Source organism: Bactrocera oleae, chromosome 4 (assembly GCF_042242935.1).
Source record: "Bactrocera oleae isolate idBacOlea1 chromosome 4, idBacOlea1, whole genome shotgun sequence".
NCBI classification, from domain to species: domain Eukaryota; kingdom Metazoa; phylum Arthropoda; class Insecta; order Diptera; family Tephritidae; genus Bactrocera; species Bactrocera oleae.
The window spans coordinates 11,038,046-11,053,705 of record NC_091538.1 but is presented as its reverse complement, the minus strand read 5'-3'; the positions used below and the strand labels follow the sequence as shown (position 1 = coordinate 11,053,705).

Sequence of the window (15,660 nt, the reverse complement as noted above, 5' to 3'; positions counted from 1 at the left end):
ATTAGCAACTATTTTGGAAAAAAAAAACGTGTGCAAAATTTCAGATCGATAACTTAAAAAATGAGAGACTAGTTAACGTATATACAGACGGACAGACGCACATGACTAAATCGACTCAACTCGTCACGCTGATCATTTATATGGTATATATATTTTAGGGTCCCGACCTTTCCTTCTGTATATTGCAAGCTTCGTGACAAACTTATTATCAATCTGTTATCAACTGTTCAGGGTATAAAAAACCGATTTTATTAACCTAGACTCGCTAGAAGTGCAAACAGTACGTTTAAATTGAGATAACTTGATTTTTGAAATATTTAAGAAGTCTAAAACTTGTCTTCATATAAAATTACTTAGATTTCTCAAACGAAAAGTTCATAAATTGTGCTTTTTAATTAAATAATACCTACCCTCAGTACCAACTTTCGGCACCGATCGTTCGAGTCTTCGAAAACTAACTGATTATATGGTCTAAATTTCAGATTTTCATAGTTCCTATAAATTAGTCTACAAAATATTGTGAAAGGCTGCAGATAAACCGTTATAAGTCAGTTATTTACTTTTTTGTCTTGTGTATCATCCACGGCGATTTGAGAAAGTTTTCTTGCCAAAGCTTGCAAACCGGTTCGCTGGGTATTGCCGGCCTGCTGTTGCATCAAAGCACACTAATCAAGTAATGCATAACTGTTTTGGACTTTTTGCATGGTTCATTGTTATGCAGTCACTGTCACCGGCTTGTTACTAATATGTCTACTCTTATTTATGCCCGCCATTATTCTTCTTCCACACAATGTTTTGCTGCTACTATTTGTTGGCTAATTCCACGAAACTTTTTACCACACTCGGCAACTTCATATGCATGCATGTATGTACAAGTATGTAGATGTGTGTGTGTGTGTTTGTGTAGTTGAGTGCTTAGTACCTAACTTTTGTTTTGCTTTTGTACTTGCTAGTTGCCACTTCTATTTAATATATTCTTCCACATACTTTGGCGCGTCTTTGGTAGCAATATTGCTATTGTTGCTAACTTTATTGTTGTTGTTAGTGTGTATTATTCTGTTTTGTTTTTGTTTTTGGCATATAACGCTCGGTACTTGTCGGAAATTGCACTCATAGGCGACGAAACGTGACTATTTAAACTAACTTTTTGTAAGCGTGTGTATGTATATGTCAGTATATATGTGTGTACACACTGTATATGTTTTGCATGAGCTTATGTTACACTTCTTTTGCATTTCTAGTGTGCCATTCTTAAGACTTCCAGCATGTCTGTGGTTACTTAGACGTACTAAGTAGCAAGTGTCTAGGATTTGTGCGGTGGTTTTTTATTGCATTTTTTGCCTGCTCGGTTTAATTTTTTTTTAACTTTTCAGTGTGTGATATATGTAGTTTACATGATAGTAATAGTAGGAGAAACTTATTGCAGCAATTGCAGCAACTAACAATTAAAGCGGCTGTGTGTAAGTGGTAGGGCTTCAGCTGTGTTTAGAGAAAACTGAGAAAACTTATTTTAAATTATTACAATTTTAATAATTTAATAATAAATGGAAAAGTAATTTTTAATTACAATTTTTAGATTTTTGCAATTTTAGTTTTAGTTAATTTTTTTTTTTTGGGTTTTGGCAATATTAATTTTAGATCAAATTTTTTTTCATATTTTGAAGTATTAATTTTTTTTTTTAATTTTTTTTTTTTAATTTTTTTTTTTAATTTTTTTTTTAAATTTTTTTTTTTAGAATTAACTACTAAGGTTTGATTCTCAACATTAACACTATTCTGTCCGTCCATGCATATCATCAGTTTTTGAGATATGGATGTGAAACATAGCACACGTCTTTTTCGCTTCAAGAAGTTGCTTATTTGTCGGAATCGCCGATATCGGATCACTATAGCATATAGCTGCCATAAAAACTGTTCGATCAAAATCAAGCTCTTGTATAGAAAACTTGTTTATTTGAGAAATTATTTTGATGAAATGTGGCAGAGATTATTATACCAATAAAATGCTAGAAATGTAGCAATGAAGGGCATTATAGCTTCGGTGCAACCCTTGTTAACGGTTTTTCTAGTTTTTTTTTTTGGAATTTTTATTATTTTTGTATTACACAAAATTTTGCTTTATATTTATACATTTGCCTCTACTTTATGCATTCATAAATTTTGCTTTGTTTTTATTGTTGTTATTGCTTGCATATATCAATTTCACTGCCAATTGCAATAACAAGCCGTTTCTGCAGGGAAAACTTTCGCATGGCAAACCTGTAAATCGGCGCTTTTTTCACAATAGCATACCTTTTGATTGCTATCGTTGTTGTTGGTGTTTTAATGCAGTTGCTGTCAGCTCGCTTGCTTGTTGCAGTGATTTGCTGTCGTTGCCGTGCTGCTTTGCCTTTCAGGTTTTTGCTTTTTAACTTTTGTGCTGTTGAAGCAGCATTTACCTGCCACCATTGGTTGCGCGCGATGACTGGCGGTGTGCTTAACTGACGGTCGGATGGCGAGTCATTATTTTCACAATATTTGTCATTTTGGCTTTGCAAATACATGATTACATATATATATATATATATATATATATTTCAAATCAGTGTAGTTCTTTATATACATATATGTGCACTTTCCCCCTTTTGTCTACTAAAGTTTGATTTTATTCATGCAGTAGTTTCTCATAAATATATCTTCAGCTTTTTGTCGCCTCTTGTCAATGTTATATTGTGCTTATCTTTTGTTGGCAAAATGTCCATGAAGCGTAGAAAAATTATGAAAATGCATTGCCGCTAAAAATTCCAATATTTTAGCGTTAAGTGTGGAAAACGTAACGGTAGTAGGGGAAAATGTTTAAAAAGGCAACTATGCTATGCTTTAGTTTTATAGATATTTACAGCGTTAGCCTTTTAGAAATCTATACATATAATATTAAGTTTTTTAGTTTACTGTCACATTAAAATTTTTTCATCAAACCATTTTTTATTCACCACACTCGTGGTTAGAAGTGATTTTTTAGTCTCAGTATGCATGAGAAACTCCAGTTACTTTAAATTTTTACTATTTAATAATTAAAAATATTTTTGTAACAATTTATTTTGCCTTTATTCAACGTGTTCAATGTCTTCCACGTCTGCTTACGCACTCATATGTTTTTTCTAACAGCGCTAAATTGCCTGTAATTGCACTACAGCAGATCACTCATACGCCATGGCGCACGTCATCTGTTGCTATATTGTACATTTACTTATTTTCTTGTTGTTATTGTAAATGTTGAAGAAAAATTAAACAAAAACGCTTGCAAATAACATGCAAATTAATATTTTTTTTATGAATGCAAGCGTGGAATATATTTCTATTATATTTTTGTGCATTAAAGGTCCATATACGCATACATTTAATTAAAATATTATTTGTGGTTAATATGAAAAATAATTATTTACTGCTTTTTGCATTTATAATATATCTATAAACATCATCTAAACCAGCTTTATTATTTGCAAATATTTTAAGTTTGGAAAAAATTAATATTTTTGTAATTTAAATCCATTTTCATCACATTTTTACAATTCATAACATTGAAAAGCGAGAAAAAATGTTATTCATAAAATTCGAATTAATTTCAGTTATAGCTTTCAATTTGTTTAATAATAATTTATATTGAAATTTTATACTAAATTTTGTTTTATATAACCTTGCCACCCTTTACCATTATGTTTTTATTTGCCTTCACTGCAAATGAATTTTTTTACATTAAATTTTCCATTCCAGCTAAATGCTATAATGCAGTACTCATAAATATGTACAGATAATCAGTAATTATTCGGACTTTGTAAGTGCTAATTAAATTATTCAATGGCTAATCTATCAAATGCTTTCAGTGGTGCATTAAGGTCAGCGCTTTACAGCAAAAAAAAATAAATTAAATTAAATAAAGTATAAAAAAGAGTGTATAACAAGTGTTAAACAAGTGTAAATTTCACTACATTGCACTACACGCATGTGAATGACTAATTCCAAATTGCTAGCCATAGCGAAGAAAGTGTGAAAATGAATATTAATATATTGTTTGTAAGCGCACGCTAAGCCTAGCGCTAGTGCTAGTTGGTGAGCGCGTAAAGTTAGCATGCATGAAACAATATCTTATGCAATCTCATTATTCTGCGCAAAATTTATGCGAAATTATGCAAGTAAAATTTTTTTCAATTCTTCCAAAGCTGCTCGAAAATAATTCGAAATTACGTTGCTTGCCAATGATATGAATTGCCAAGGATATGAATATGTAAGAAAAAGATTGAAGTATAAACTTATACATATGTAGGTCTACATAAGTGTATAGGTACTTCACTCTTTTTCACACATATTCATATCCATATATTATTTATACCTGCAAAATTGCCTAATAATTCACAAATAATTTCATTCCTAGAAAGCAACAGCTTCATATTTGTAGCAATTATCCTTGAGTATTACACGAAATCAAATTTAATTAAAATTGTAATCCAACACTGACAGTTTTATATAATTTCACATGTCTACGAAAGTAAGACTCTTCTCAGAAAATGAAGAGTAACTAGCAATTATATTTACGCTCATAAATCTGCATTAGATTATTTCGTAAAATTTGGGATGCCCTAGATATTATTGCCCAGTAGCACAGCATGCATTCTCATATAAAAAATATATAAGCAAATACTGTTAACTACTTGTAGGTACATATAAGTATTACATAAGCTTTGTTTGTGTATTTGATTTCTTTACGGGAAAGCTAATCAATTACTGGGCTTGTAGCTAGCAACGGTACATATTCACTAGCATAATTGGGCATATGTGCATATGCGTGTAAATATTGTATATTTAGTGGAATATGTTATTTACGTAGGGACCTATCGAGGTTCGCTTAATTGATAATTTATTATACAATGTGTGTGTAGATGTGCTTTAATTTGGTTGACCTTAAGAAAATAAGGTACAAGTATACGTGGAGATTTGCTTTAGCGAGTTTGGGTTAAATTTTTTCTCAAATCGTACATAACCTCAAATTGAATAATTTTTTTTTTCTAAAAAAAAAATTTATAAAAATTTAATTAAATAATTTAATTGAATAAAAATAATAAAAATAAAATTGAAAAAAATTTCACAAAAAAATCTATAAAATATAAAAACGTAATAAAAAAATAAAAATTAAAACTTTAATAAAATAAAACAAAATTTTTTAATAAAAAAAAACCTAATATCAATTTGAATAAAAAATTTTAATAGGAAAAATTATTAAAATAATTTTATTGAAAATAAAAAATTCTAAATAAAAATTAATAAAAGTAAAATTGAAAAACCTTTGGATAAAAAATCAGTACAATTAAAATTTAAAAAAATAAATAAATATAAATAAAAAAAGTTAATAACAATAAAAAAAATAATTTAATAAAAATAAAAAATATTAATAAAAGCAATTAATAAAATTTTTTTAATGAACATAATAATAAAAAATTTAAATGGAAACAAAACTCACATATTATTTTATAAACAAATTATTTTATGAACAAAACTCACATACTATTATAAAAATAAAAAATTCCAATAAAAAAATTAGCTGAATAATATTAATAAAAAAACTTACTAAAAAAATTTTATGAAAAAAAATTAATAAAATAATTTTAATAAAAAAAAAATATATATAAATTAATAAAAATAAAAATACAAATATTATATATATCAAATTTCAATAAAAGCATTAGCAGAATATATAAATAAAAAAATGTGTAATAAAAAGCTACTAAAATAAATTTAATAAACATTAAAAATGCTGTTAAGTCAATTAATAAAATAATTTGATAAAAATACGAAATTTTAGTAAAAAAAAAAATAAATATAAATAAAAAATTGAAAGAAAAAAATCACCAATTTATTTTAATAAAAATACAAAAATTTTATAAAAAACATAATAAAAATAAAAGAATGACATTAGAATAAAAAATAATAAAAAGTTAATTAAATAATTTTAATAAAACTAAAAATAAAAAAATTAATTTAACAAAATAAAAATAAAAAATTTATGAAAACAAAAATTAAAACATTAATAAAATAAAAATAAAAATTGTATAAAAATATAATAAAAAATTATATATATATTAATATTATAAAATATTAATAAAAATAAAAAAGTTTTACAAAAATGAAAATTAAAATTTAAGAACAAGTAAATAAGACAAGAAAATTAAAATAAATTAATAATCGAAATAAACAGATAAAAGTTAGCTCGAATAGTATTTTGAGTTATATCAGTGAATCATTTATTATTTTTAATTATAAAAAAATAAGAAATAAATATTTTTTTTTTTGTACTAAAACTGAGTTATGTCTTAAAAAAGACAACATTATTGATAGTTAAATATTAATTTTTGTTGAAATGAACAGTTATGCAAATTTTTCTTTAAGACACGCGATTTTTGTGGAAATATCTTACTACTTCTGATGACTATTAAGCATACTATAATATTGATATGAAGTTTAAAAGTTGCTTTTATGTAGCCATTTCCATCATGTATACATAATATACATACATTGTGCGTAAACAATTTCCTACAGAGCCTTATGGTCCTTCAGGAGCGTGAGTGTGAATGAAATTAATTAGCGACAACAAGCGCTTATAATAACTGTCTGCTGACGTGTATTAGTCTAGCTTGTGCTTAGCATTTAGCGTGGTAAAATGCAAAAAGTGAGAAAAACGGAAATAAAATTCATGAAAATGATAGGAAAACTCTTCGTACTCACAGTAAGGCTGCTGGCGCCCTGAATTGAATATTCCAACAAGTGTACACGGTGCGTATGAGTAACCTTCATTTGAATTTGGAAGGCCATTCAAACAACGAACGAAAAGTAAATAATTAGTAGGCAGTTTTTGACTAATTTTTAGCATAAAAGTAAACAAATACTCGTATATTAAAACTCGGATTTCAAATAAAGTTATATTGTAAAAATTATATTGATACTTAAACTTTTATAAATCGACAAGCTTTCACGGGCATATCAACAATTGATCTCTTATGATAAAATTTGACTTTTAAAACATAAAGCACACCACGACAGCCTTTTGTATTATTTTTAAAAAATTTTCATGTCATATAGTATAGTAACAACCACAGCAAACAGCTGTAATCAGCGTTATGCAGCAGACACGCCGTGACGTGAAAAGCATACTAATTTGAAAATGTGCGCATATCAAAAATTCCAAATGCCAGCTACTCGCTCATGCTCGCTTTACACATATTGAATACCGCCTTAAGCTCCAGCCAATTGTATAGGCGCTGAGGTTTTTCAAGCAAGCGAATGCGCTTGCTGCTTTGCTCTGTTATATTTTTAGAACTATTTATATGTATATATACATACTTGTGTTTTATAGTTGTTACATCAAAGAAATTGAGCAATTCATTCATTTACATAATTTGATTGCGTATTTTTCATAAATGTCTCAAAATATATTCAATGGTATTTATATTAGTACGCCTATATATTTCATTGCGTAAATATGTAAATAAATTTTTAAAACAATATAAAAAAATCATACAATATAATAAATTTTAAATATTAAACGCTTAAAAATTTTTTTTTTTTAATTTTAGTCTACTGCTATTGTTTCGGGTTAAACTAATTAGAATGGCTAAGACCTTTGAAATTCTCTCTTCTGAATACTTTGCATTAATAGTTTTTGTAGTTTTTTAACATAAGTAGTTCGAATTTTTTAAGAAATATTAAACATTTTGTAGCTTGCAATACATTTCTGATACATATTACCAAAAAAAAAAAATATATTAAAAAAAATTTTAAAAATATTTAAGATCAAAACTTTAAAATTATATTTAAATCAAAAATAATAATTACAAAATAAATACAACAAAATTTCTAATAAAATTTAATTATAAACAATAATAAAAAATAAATTAATAATATTTAGATTATGTTCAAAACAATTACATTATGATTCAAAAAAATAAACAAAAATAATAATTAAAAATACTACAAATTAAAATTTAATTATAAAAAATAATAAAAAGTAAATTACTGATATCTGGCTTATGTTCAAAACAATTAAATTATGATAAAAAAAAAACATAATAACAAAATAATTTAATGTACTTTAAATAAAAATTTAATCATTAACAGTAATAAAACCTAAATTACTAATATTTGGATTATGTTCCAAACAATTATATTATGATAAAAAAATATATTATTAAAAAAAATTATTTAATTTTTATTAAAATCGCATAAACATATATAAAAATTATTTAAATTAAGTTTAAATCATATATTTATTATAATATTAGAAATAAATAAATAAATAAAATAAAATAAAATAAATAAAGAAGTTATTTAGAAGTCAATTATTATGACAAAAAATATTTAATATTTATTTAAACCCAGATAATTATTGTAATAAAAAACCTGATAAAAATTATATTGAAATTACATAAAATAACTAATAAAAAATATTTAAAAAACTGTATCTGCATTTAAAATCAAATTATTAATAATAAAAACTAATTTATTTAATTTTTTATAAATTCCAAAAACATAATTTAAAAAATACTTTTAAAAAATTATTTATTTTCATTTAAATGCAAATTATTAATAAGAATAAAAACTAAACATTTATAAAAATAATTTAAATTAAATTTAAATCATATAATATAATATTAAAAATAAAAATCAATTATAATGACAAAAAATATCTAACATTTATTTGAATCCATATTATTAATAAAAAACCTGAATAAAAGTTATATTGAAATCACATAAAATTACTAACAAAAAATATTTAAAGAAAATATTTTAACTTCATTTAAAACCAAATTATTTATAAAAATAAAAAAAAAAAAACATTTAAATTATATTTAAATAACATATTGATAACAATTAAAAAAAACATATTTTCAGTTATGTTTAAATTTAAATATAAAATTAACAAAGAAATGTTCCAATTATTATTTATTTATATTGTGACAAAAAAGTATTTAAATAAAAATATTTCAAGCAATCAAACATATACTAATAATATTTTATAATGATTAATATTGCGCCAAAAATAGTTTAATCTTCAGATAAATAATTTAAAACATTAATACAATAATTAAAAAATATTTTGATTATAGTGAATGTGTTAATTAATGTGATTTATTTATAAAACTAACAGTAAACTATAATTGATACATTATTTATTTAAATTAATTATATTATAACTGATAAATAAAAAGTTTTTAACTTTCATTTAAATTTAAATTATTAATACAAAAAAAAAATTTATTATATTTAAATCAGATATAAATCATAAAAATTAATAAACAATATATTAATTTTATTTAAAAAACAATATTTTGGTTATAAATTATGACAAAAAAATTTTTAAAATATTTTATTTTCATATAAGTCTAAATTTTTAATACAAAAAAAATATTTCAATTATGTTTGAGTCAAAAATAATAATAAAAAAAAAGTAATGCTGTTAACTCACTATACGAAATTCGCTTACGCTCTTAATTAATACGATCTTAATTAATAATATCCACTGTTAGTTTCATCGCTGCTCTTCGCTGTTATTAACATAAGTTAATATTGTATCACGCTCCACTACATTTGATATAAATTTTTGGTGCGTTCGTTTACTAAGGTTTGCCGGTTCTGTGCGCAAACGCTCATGCATAATTTATTGTTGTACTTCGGCATTTGCATATGGATGTAAACGCATGCTTATGGTGTATGTGTATACAAGCCATAACTACAAGTATATGCCTTTATATACACATACTTACTATGTGTATGTATGCTTTATTCAATGCATTGAATGTCACTTAATAGGCAACACAGCAATATATTAACATTCTAAACCAGTCGAAAAATATATTTTGACAGCGGCAATACAATTTTTTCGTTGCCTTAATGTTTCTATTAAACGGTCGAGAACGATACACATGCATATATACATATGTATGTACATACATATATGAATGTATACATATCTACATACATACATATATGCATACATATGCACATATATTAGTGTTATAAACAAATATATTCGTAATCATTCGGTCATTTAGTCATAACGTCGTTTTGTCGCTGTGTTACTTGTTCACACCATTCGTCGATTACTCATACGCCGCGGCTGTCGATGAGTTTTTTGGCTTAAATTATGGCTAACAATCAGGTCGCGCTCAATTCGTGAGACCTTCATTTAGTCATTGCTAACCATATGTATACCTACTTGTATACCTATATATGTATGTCTGTTTGTAACGAAGAGAGAGCAATCTCACACATTTGTGTCTTTTTACGTGCTTACAAACACATCTACATCTCGATATATATATATACATATATATATATTCGATTTTTGTGTCTTATTATTTCTTCATATTTTATTTGCTGTCGCTCTGCTTTGTCATTCATCTTCACCGGCTCAGTTCAGTGCCGCTGGTTCGCCGATCCGTCGATCTGCTGACCGCGCGTCGTTTAGCATTTTTGTTTGAAAATAAACGCTGTCGCAGTTCAACGTTTTTTCAACACATTTTCAACATTTTTTCAAAATTTTTTTCGATATGAAGCTTTCGATGGTCTTCCTTTGTTGAAGTTTGCATACTCCAAGCTTTTAGTGTTAAACTTGTTGCGTCGCCAATAAAGAAATTTCGTTTTAATGTTGTGATTTCGCCAAAATAATATTTTTAGAAAGTCGTGCTTCTTTCTAGATCTAAGTGTATACAGACATACATACCTAGATCGGTACTGTTTCTCATTGCGCGTGTGTAAATATTCTCGAATTAATGTGTAATTGTTGTACCAAAAATGCTCGAAGGTGAATTTACTTTGTATTGTTGTTGTAGCGCCATTGTAGCTGCTGTCTTGTCAGTAACCTGTTTATGAAATACAATTTCTTTGTGTGTGTGTGTGCGTGTTAAATATTATGTTTTGTTTTTTAATATGCGTGCGTCACAATTCATATTTTAGTTTGCCTGCATGGCGTTCGTAGTTTTTACGGACACGTGCGTCGGTTAAATATATTTACACATTCACCTGTTGAGTTGTGCTCAAAAATAGTTGCGGTGTTAAAAGCACAAAAGTTGTGTGCTGTCCAAAACTTTGGTATAGAATTGTATGAATGAAAGTATAATGTAAATATGTGCAGATTTGAATTGCAAAAAATATATGTAGTTGCGTTGTTTTGTGATTTGATGCTGTATACTGAAGCGTTTTTAAGCACCGATGACATCACTTGTGAACGAAATTGGCAGAAGTGAACTTCTATAATGTAATTTGTTGTGAAATGTTGTAGTAAATTTTTATAAATGGCTGTTTACATGCAGAAATCAACGTAATTTGCTGTGTAGATGTCATCAAACGATATCACGTGATAAATTTCCCGCTTATAATCACATTTTAAAACTCAGACAAATTAAAATTTAATATGTAGATATGAGATAATTAAAATACAGTTTAAAGAAGGAAATTCAATTTTGAAAATTTCAAATGATATTTGGTGATGATGTGATCACATCATATGATGTTATTTTATAATTTTTTTATTTTTATTTAATGTAAAATTTGTAGAAAAACAATTTTGAAATTTCATATGATTTTAAGTGATCATGTGACTTCATATTATGACGTTTTATCGCTACACTTAACTGTTATTGTTTGAAGAAAAAATTTATAAAATTACAATTTTGAAAAATTTCAAATGATTTTAAGTGATGATGTGACCACATCATTTGATGGTATATATATCACATGTAAAACACTTACTGATCACATCATATGATGGTATATATATTGCATGTATAATGCTGCGAACTTAACTTTAAAATTTGCTATTATTTAAATGCAAAAATAAAATTTTTCACAAACGAAAAATTTCTGGATTACACATCAAAAGTATTTTACAGCACAAACCTTTAATTTACATTACATCATGTGATGAAATTAAGTGATAATTTTAGTATATTACGCCATGTATTATATATGGAGCCAAAAAAGTGTGAACAAATTACTAACTATTATGAGTAGTAGCTCTAAACGATATAACAGTGAGCTCGAAAAAGTTTTTAAACCCGAAAACTGTTTATTAACCTTTTAGTAAGGACGTTGGGTCACAACGACCCGCAAAATAAAAGTTTTCATAAATATTCGTCAAACTTAATATAACACAGTTTATGCAGCTAATTTATTTTTACTATTTATTAGTTGAAGACCCAAGAAAATTAAAGTTTAGCAAACATTTCTTAAAACAAAATAAAAACGGAATCAAATTTGAAATTCAATATAAATTCAGTATGGCAACGGTGACCTGCTGCCATCGTTAGTATGATGTGATTTTTATTCTTTATTTATTTGACACGAAACTTTCTTGTTTGCTACCCGAAAATGTGCACTCAAACCTTAAATCAACCCCAAATTTCATGCACACAAAGCTCTTTCAAACTTCATTGCTAAATAATTTCTATGTCTTCTCCACTTTTTAGGCCGCGATGATCTCTCACCGTCGAGCAGTCTCAACGGCTATTCGGCTAATGAAAGTTGTGATGTCAAAAAGATCAAAAAAGGACCAGCGCCGCGTCTACAAGAAGAATTATGTCTGGTGTGCGGTGATCGGGCATCCGGCTATCATTACAATGCGCTCACCTGCGAAGGTTGTAAGGGTTTCTTTCGGCGCAGCGTTACGAAGAATGCTGTGTACTGTTGTAAATTCGGGCGCTCCTGTGAAATGGACATGTATATGCGACGAAAATGTCAAGAGTGTCGTATGAAGAAATGTCTGGCGGTGGGTATGCGACCCGAATGTGTGGTGCCGGAGAATCAATGCGCTATGAAGCGACGTGAGAAGAAGGCGCAAAAGGAGAAAGAGAAACAAACTACTGGTAATTCGCCGATCATATGTAAAAGCGAATCCATTAAGAATGAAATACTCGAACTGATGAACTGTGAACCGCCGTCGCATCCAACATGTCCGGTAAGTGGAGATTACAAATGCGAAAGAAATTTAAATATTAATGTTTTACATAATATTGCATTTACAGTTGCTACCTGATGATATTGTGGCCAAGTGCAAGGCGAGCAACATTCCGCCGCTCACGCGTAACCAGTTGGCGGTCATATACAAATTGATCTGGTATCAGGATGGCTATGAACAGCCATCGGAGGAAGATCTGAAGCGTATTATGGTAAGTAATGAACAGTAGTGTTCAAAAAATGCTAGATGTGAAATAATAATAATAATAAAATATTCTTCTGCAGTGCTAGAAGGGTACATAACCTCAAACGTCATTGAAACGCGATTGAGGAAATAATTTTGTACTTGTCTAAAAACTATATATTTTTGGTACGCTAAAATGTTTTATTAACTAATTAACGCTATTTTTTATAACTCGTATCACAGAGCACCCCCGATGAAAACGAAAGCCCGAATGATATCAGCTTTCGGCATATAACCGAAATTACCATTTTGACAGTACAACTTATTGTGGAGTTTGCAAAAGGTTTACCGGCATTTACAAAAATTCCACAAGAGGATCAAATCACGTTGCTGAAGGTAAGCTTGATTCATTAATTTCTACTATATCCTAAAGTAACCTAATTTTTTTCTTAAATAAAAACTTGCAGGCCTGCTCATCGGAAGTGATGATGTTGCGTATGGCCCGACGTTACGATCACAATTCGGATTCCATATTCTTCGCCAACAATCGTTCATATACGCGTGATGCGTACAAAATGGCCGGTGTGGCCGATAATATTGAGGATCTATTGCATTTTTGTCGGCAGATGTACTCGATGAAGGTCGACAACGTCGAATACGCTCTCCTCACTGCCATTGTGATCTTCTCCGATCGGCCGGGACTTGAAAAGGCCGAACTAGTCGAAGCGATACAAAGTTACTACATCAATACGCTGCGCGTATATATAATAAATCGACATTGCGGCGATACAAAGAGTCTGGTCTTCTTCGCGAAATTACTCTCCATACTAACTGAACTGCGCACGCTTGGCAATCAGAATGCCGAAATGTGTTTCTCATTGAAATTGAAGAATCGTAAACTGCCGAAATTCCTCGAAGAAATCTGGGATGTACATGCGGTGCCACCATCCGTGCAATCACATATACAGGCGACGCAAGCCGAACGCGAAAGTCTGGAGGCCAATGCCGCAGTTGTCGCCACCACATCCACATCAGCCGCTGCAAGTTCATCCTCCGGCTCACCCACTGACATGGTTAGCGGTGGTTTTGCAAATCACTCGCCCAATTCCACATCGGTCTCATCGAGCGCTATCGGCATGAACGGTGGTCTGTCGTCAGCGACGACGCCTGGTACGCCAAGTTTATACGGCATGCCACTCAAACAGGAGTATATAATGGGTCCGGGTAGTGGCATCGGCATTGGCGGCAATCTGACGCTCAAGTCAGAGCATTTAATTGGCATGCAGTTATCGGGCGACCATCACATGATGGGCATACAGCTAAAGCAGGAGCATATGATGGGTGGTGTGGATCACAATACGGCGGCATAGCACCACGCGCACATGCAACAACAAACGCTGCTGCTTGGTGGCAGTAGTGAATGTGGTGGGGGTGGTGGCGGTGTTGTTGGCCGCATGTTGCACGACAATGACGTTCATATGGATGACAGCATGGATGATGCAATGGATGGTGGTGATGTCGTTGTTAGCGGCGGTCAAGGGCTCGAATGAGCTGTGTAGCAGCGCAGCTAGTGAGGAAACACCGCAATTGCTTGTGATACACGCCGCTTGCGTAGCGCCCATATTTATTTTTTTTGGGTTTTAATATTAAGCTTTCGTTTGTTGTTAAGCGTTGGGCTATGGGCGCTGCCTAGCGCAATTGTTACGCAAGGCAATGCGTTGCAGTTGGAATTTGTATGGCAGCTAGACATGCAATCAAGAAAATTTTAGTGTACTTGGTCGGCATAGAAATGTGTGCGTGTACCGTTGTATGTATGTATATGGTGGCGTGTACTTTAAATTTTGTTGATTTACGGTACGTACGCTACAACAAAAACTGCAGTTATTTAGTGATTAAGTGAGCGCGCGCGCAAGCGTTGCGGCATGCACCATGCGGTGGTGGCAAAACACAAAAAAAAAAAAAAAAATATTATAGAAAAATAGAAAAACACACACGCAGTTTGTTACATTAAAGTAACGCAGCATACTTGTAAATTATTATCAATGCTACTGTACTGTCGTCATTTTGTATTTATATATATAATATTTAAACAATGGAAAAGTGTTGTTGTTGATGGCAGACGTTGTGTTGTTTCTTACTTGTTTGTTTGGCAGCAAAGTTGTATAAGCAAATTGAAGTGCGAGGCGAAAGGTGTACATGAGAAAAACATATAAATACAATTATTGTAAAAACGGAGCAAAATTACTATGCGCTTAGTATGTAATTAATAAAATAATACATATAACAAACAAATTTAAATTTTATTATTAAATTATAGCGTAGCATACATTTAGGTGTAGCGGCGTCTTTACATCTAAGCGAACATTGAAAAAGCATGAACATTTACTATAGGTCTGTTAACAAGACAGTCTTTTTTTGTAGTTAAGCTAAAACACACAACAATAAACAATATACACACACCTACATATATACCGACACATAGACAGGCTAAACTA

General features: G+C 29.3%; 1 protein-coding gene across 2 annotated transcripts in view; it reads left to right on the top strand.

Moving 5' to 3' along the window:
- Positions 1–15,457, top strand: part of EcR (Ecdysone receptor) — a 261,963-nt gene extending 246,506 nt beyond the window's left edge. For both annotated transcript variants that reach the window (XM_036375019.2, XM_070109039.1), the window contains 4 exons: positions 12,495–12,982; positions 13,050–13,193; positions 13,409–13,561; positions 13,633–15,457. In XM_036375019.2, the coding sequence (XP_036230912.2) occupies positions 12,495–12,982; positions 13,050–13,193; positions 13,409–13,561; positions 13,633–14,535 (1,688 nt within the window). In that variant the 3' untranslated portion in view covers positions 14,536–15,457. The remainder of the gene's footprint in view (positions 1–12,494; positions 12,983–13,049; positions 13,194–13,408; positions 13,562–13,632) is intronic.
- Positions 15,458–15,660: the final 203 nt, after the last annotated feature.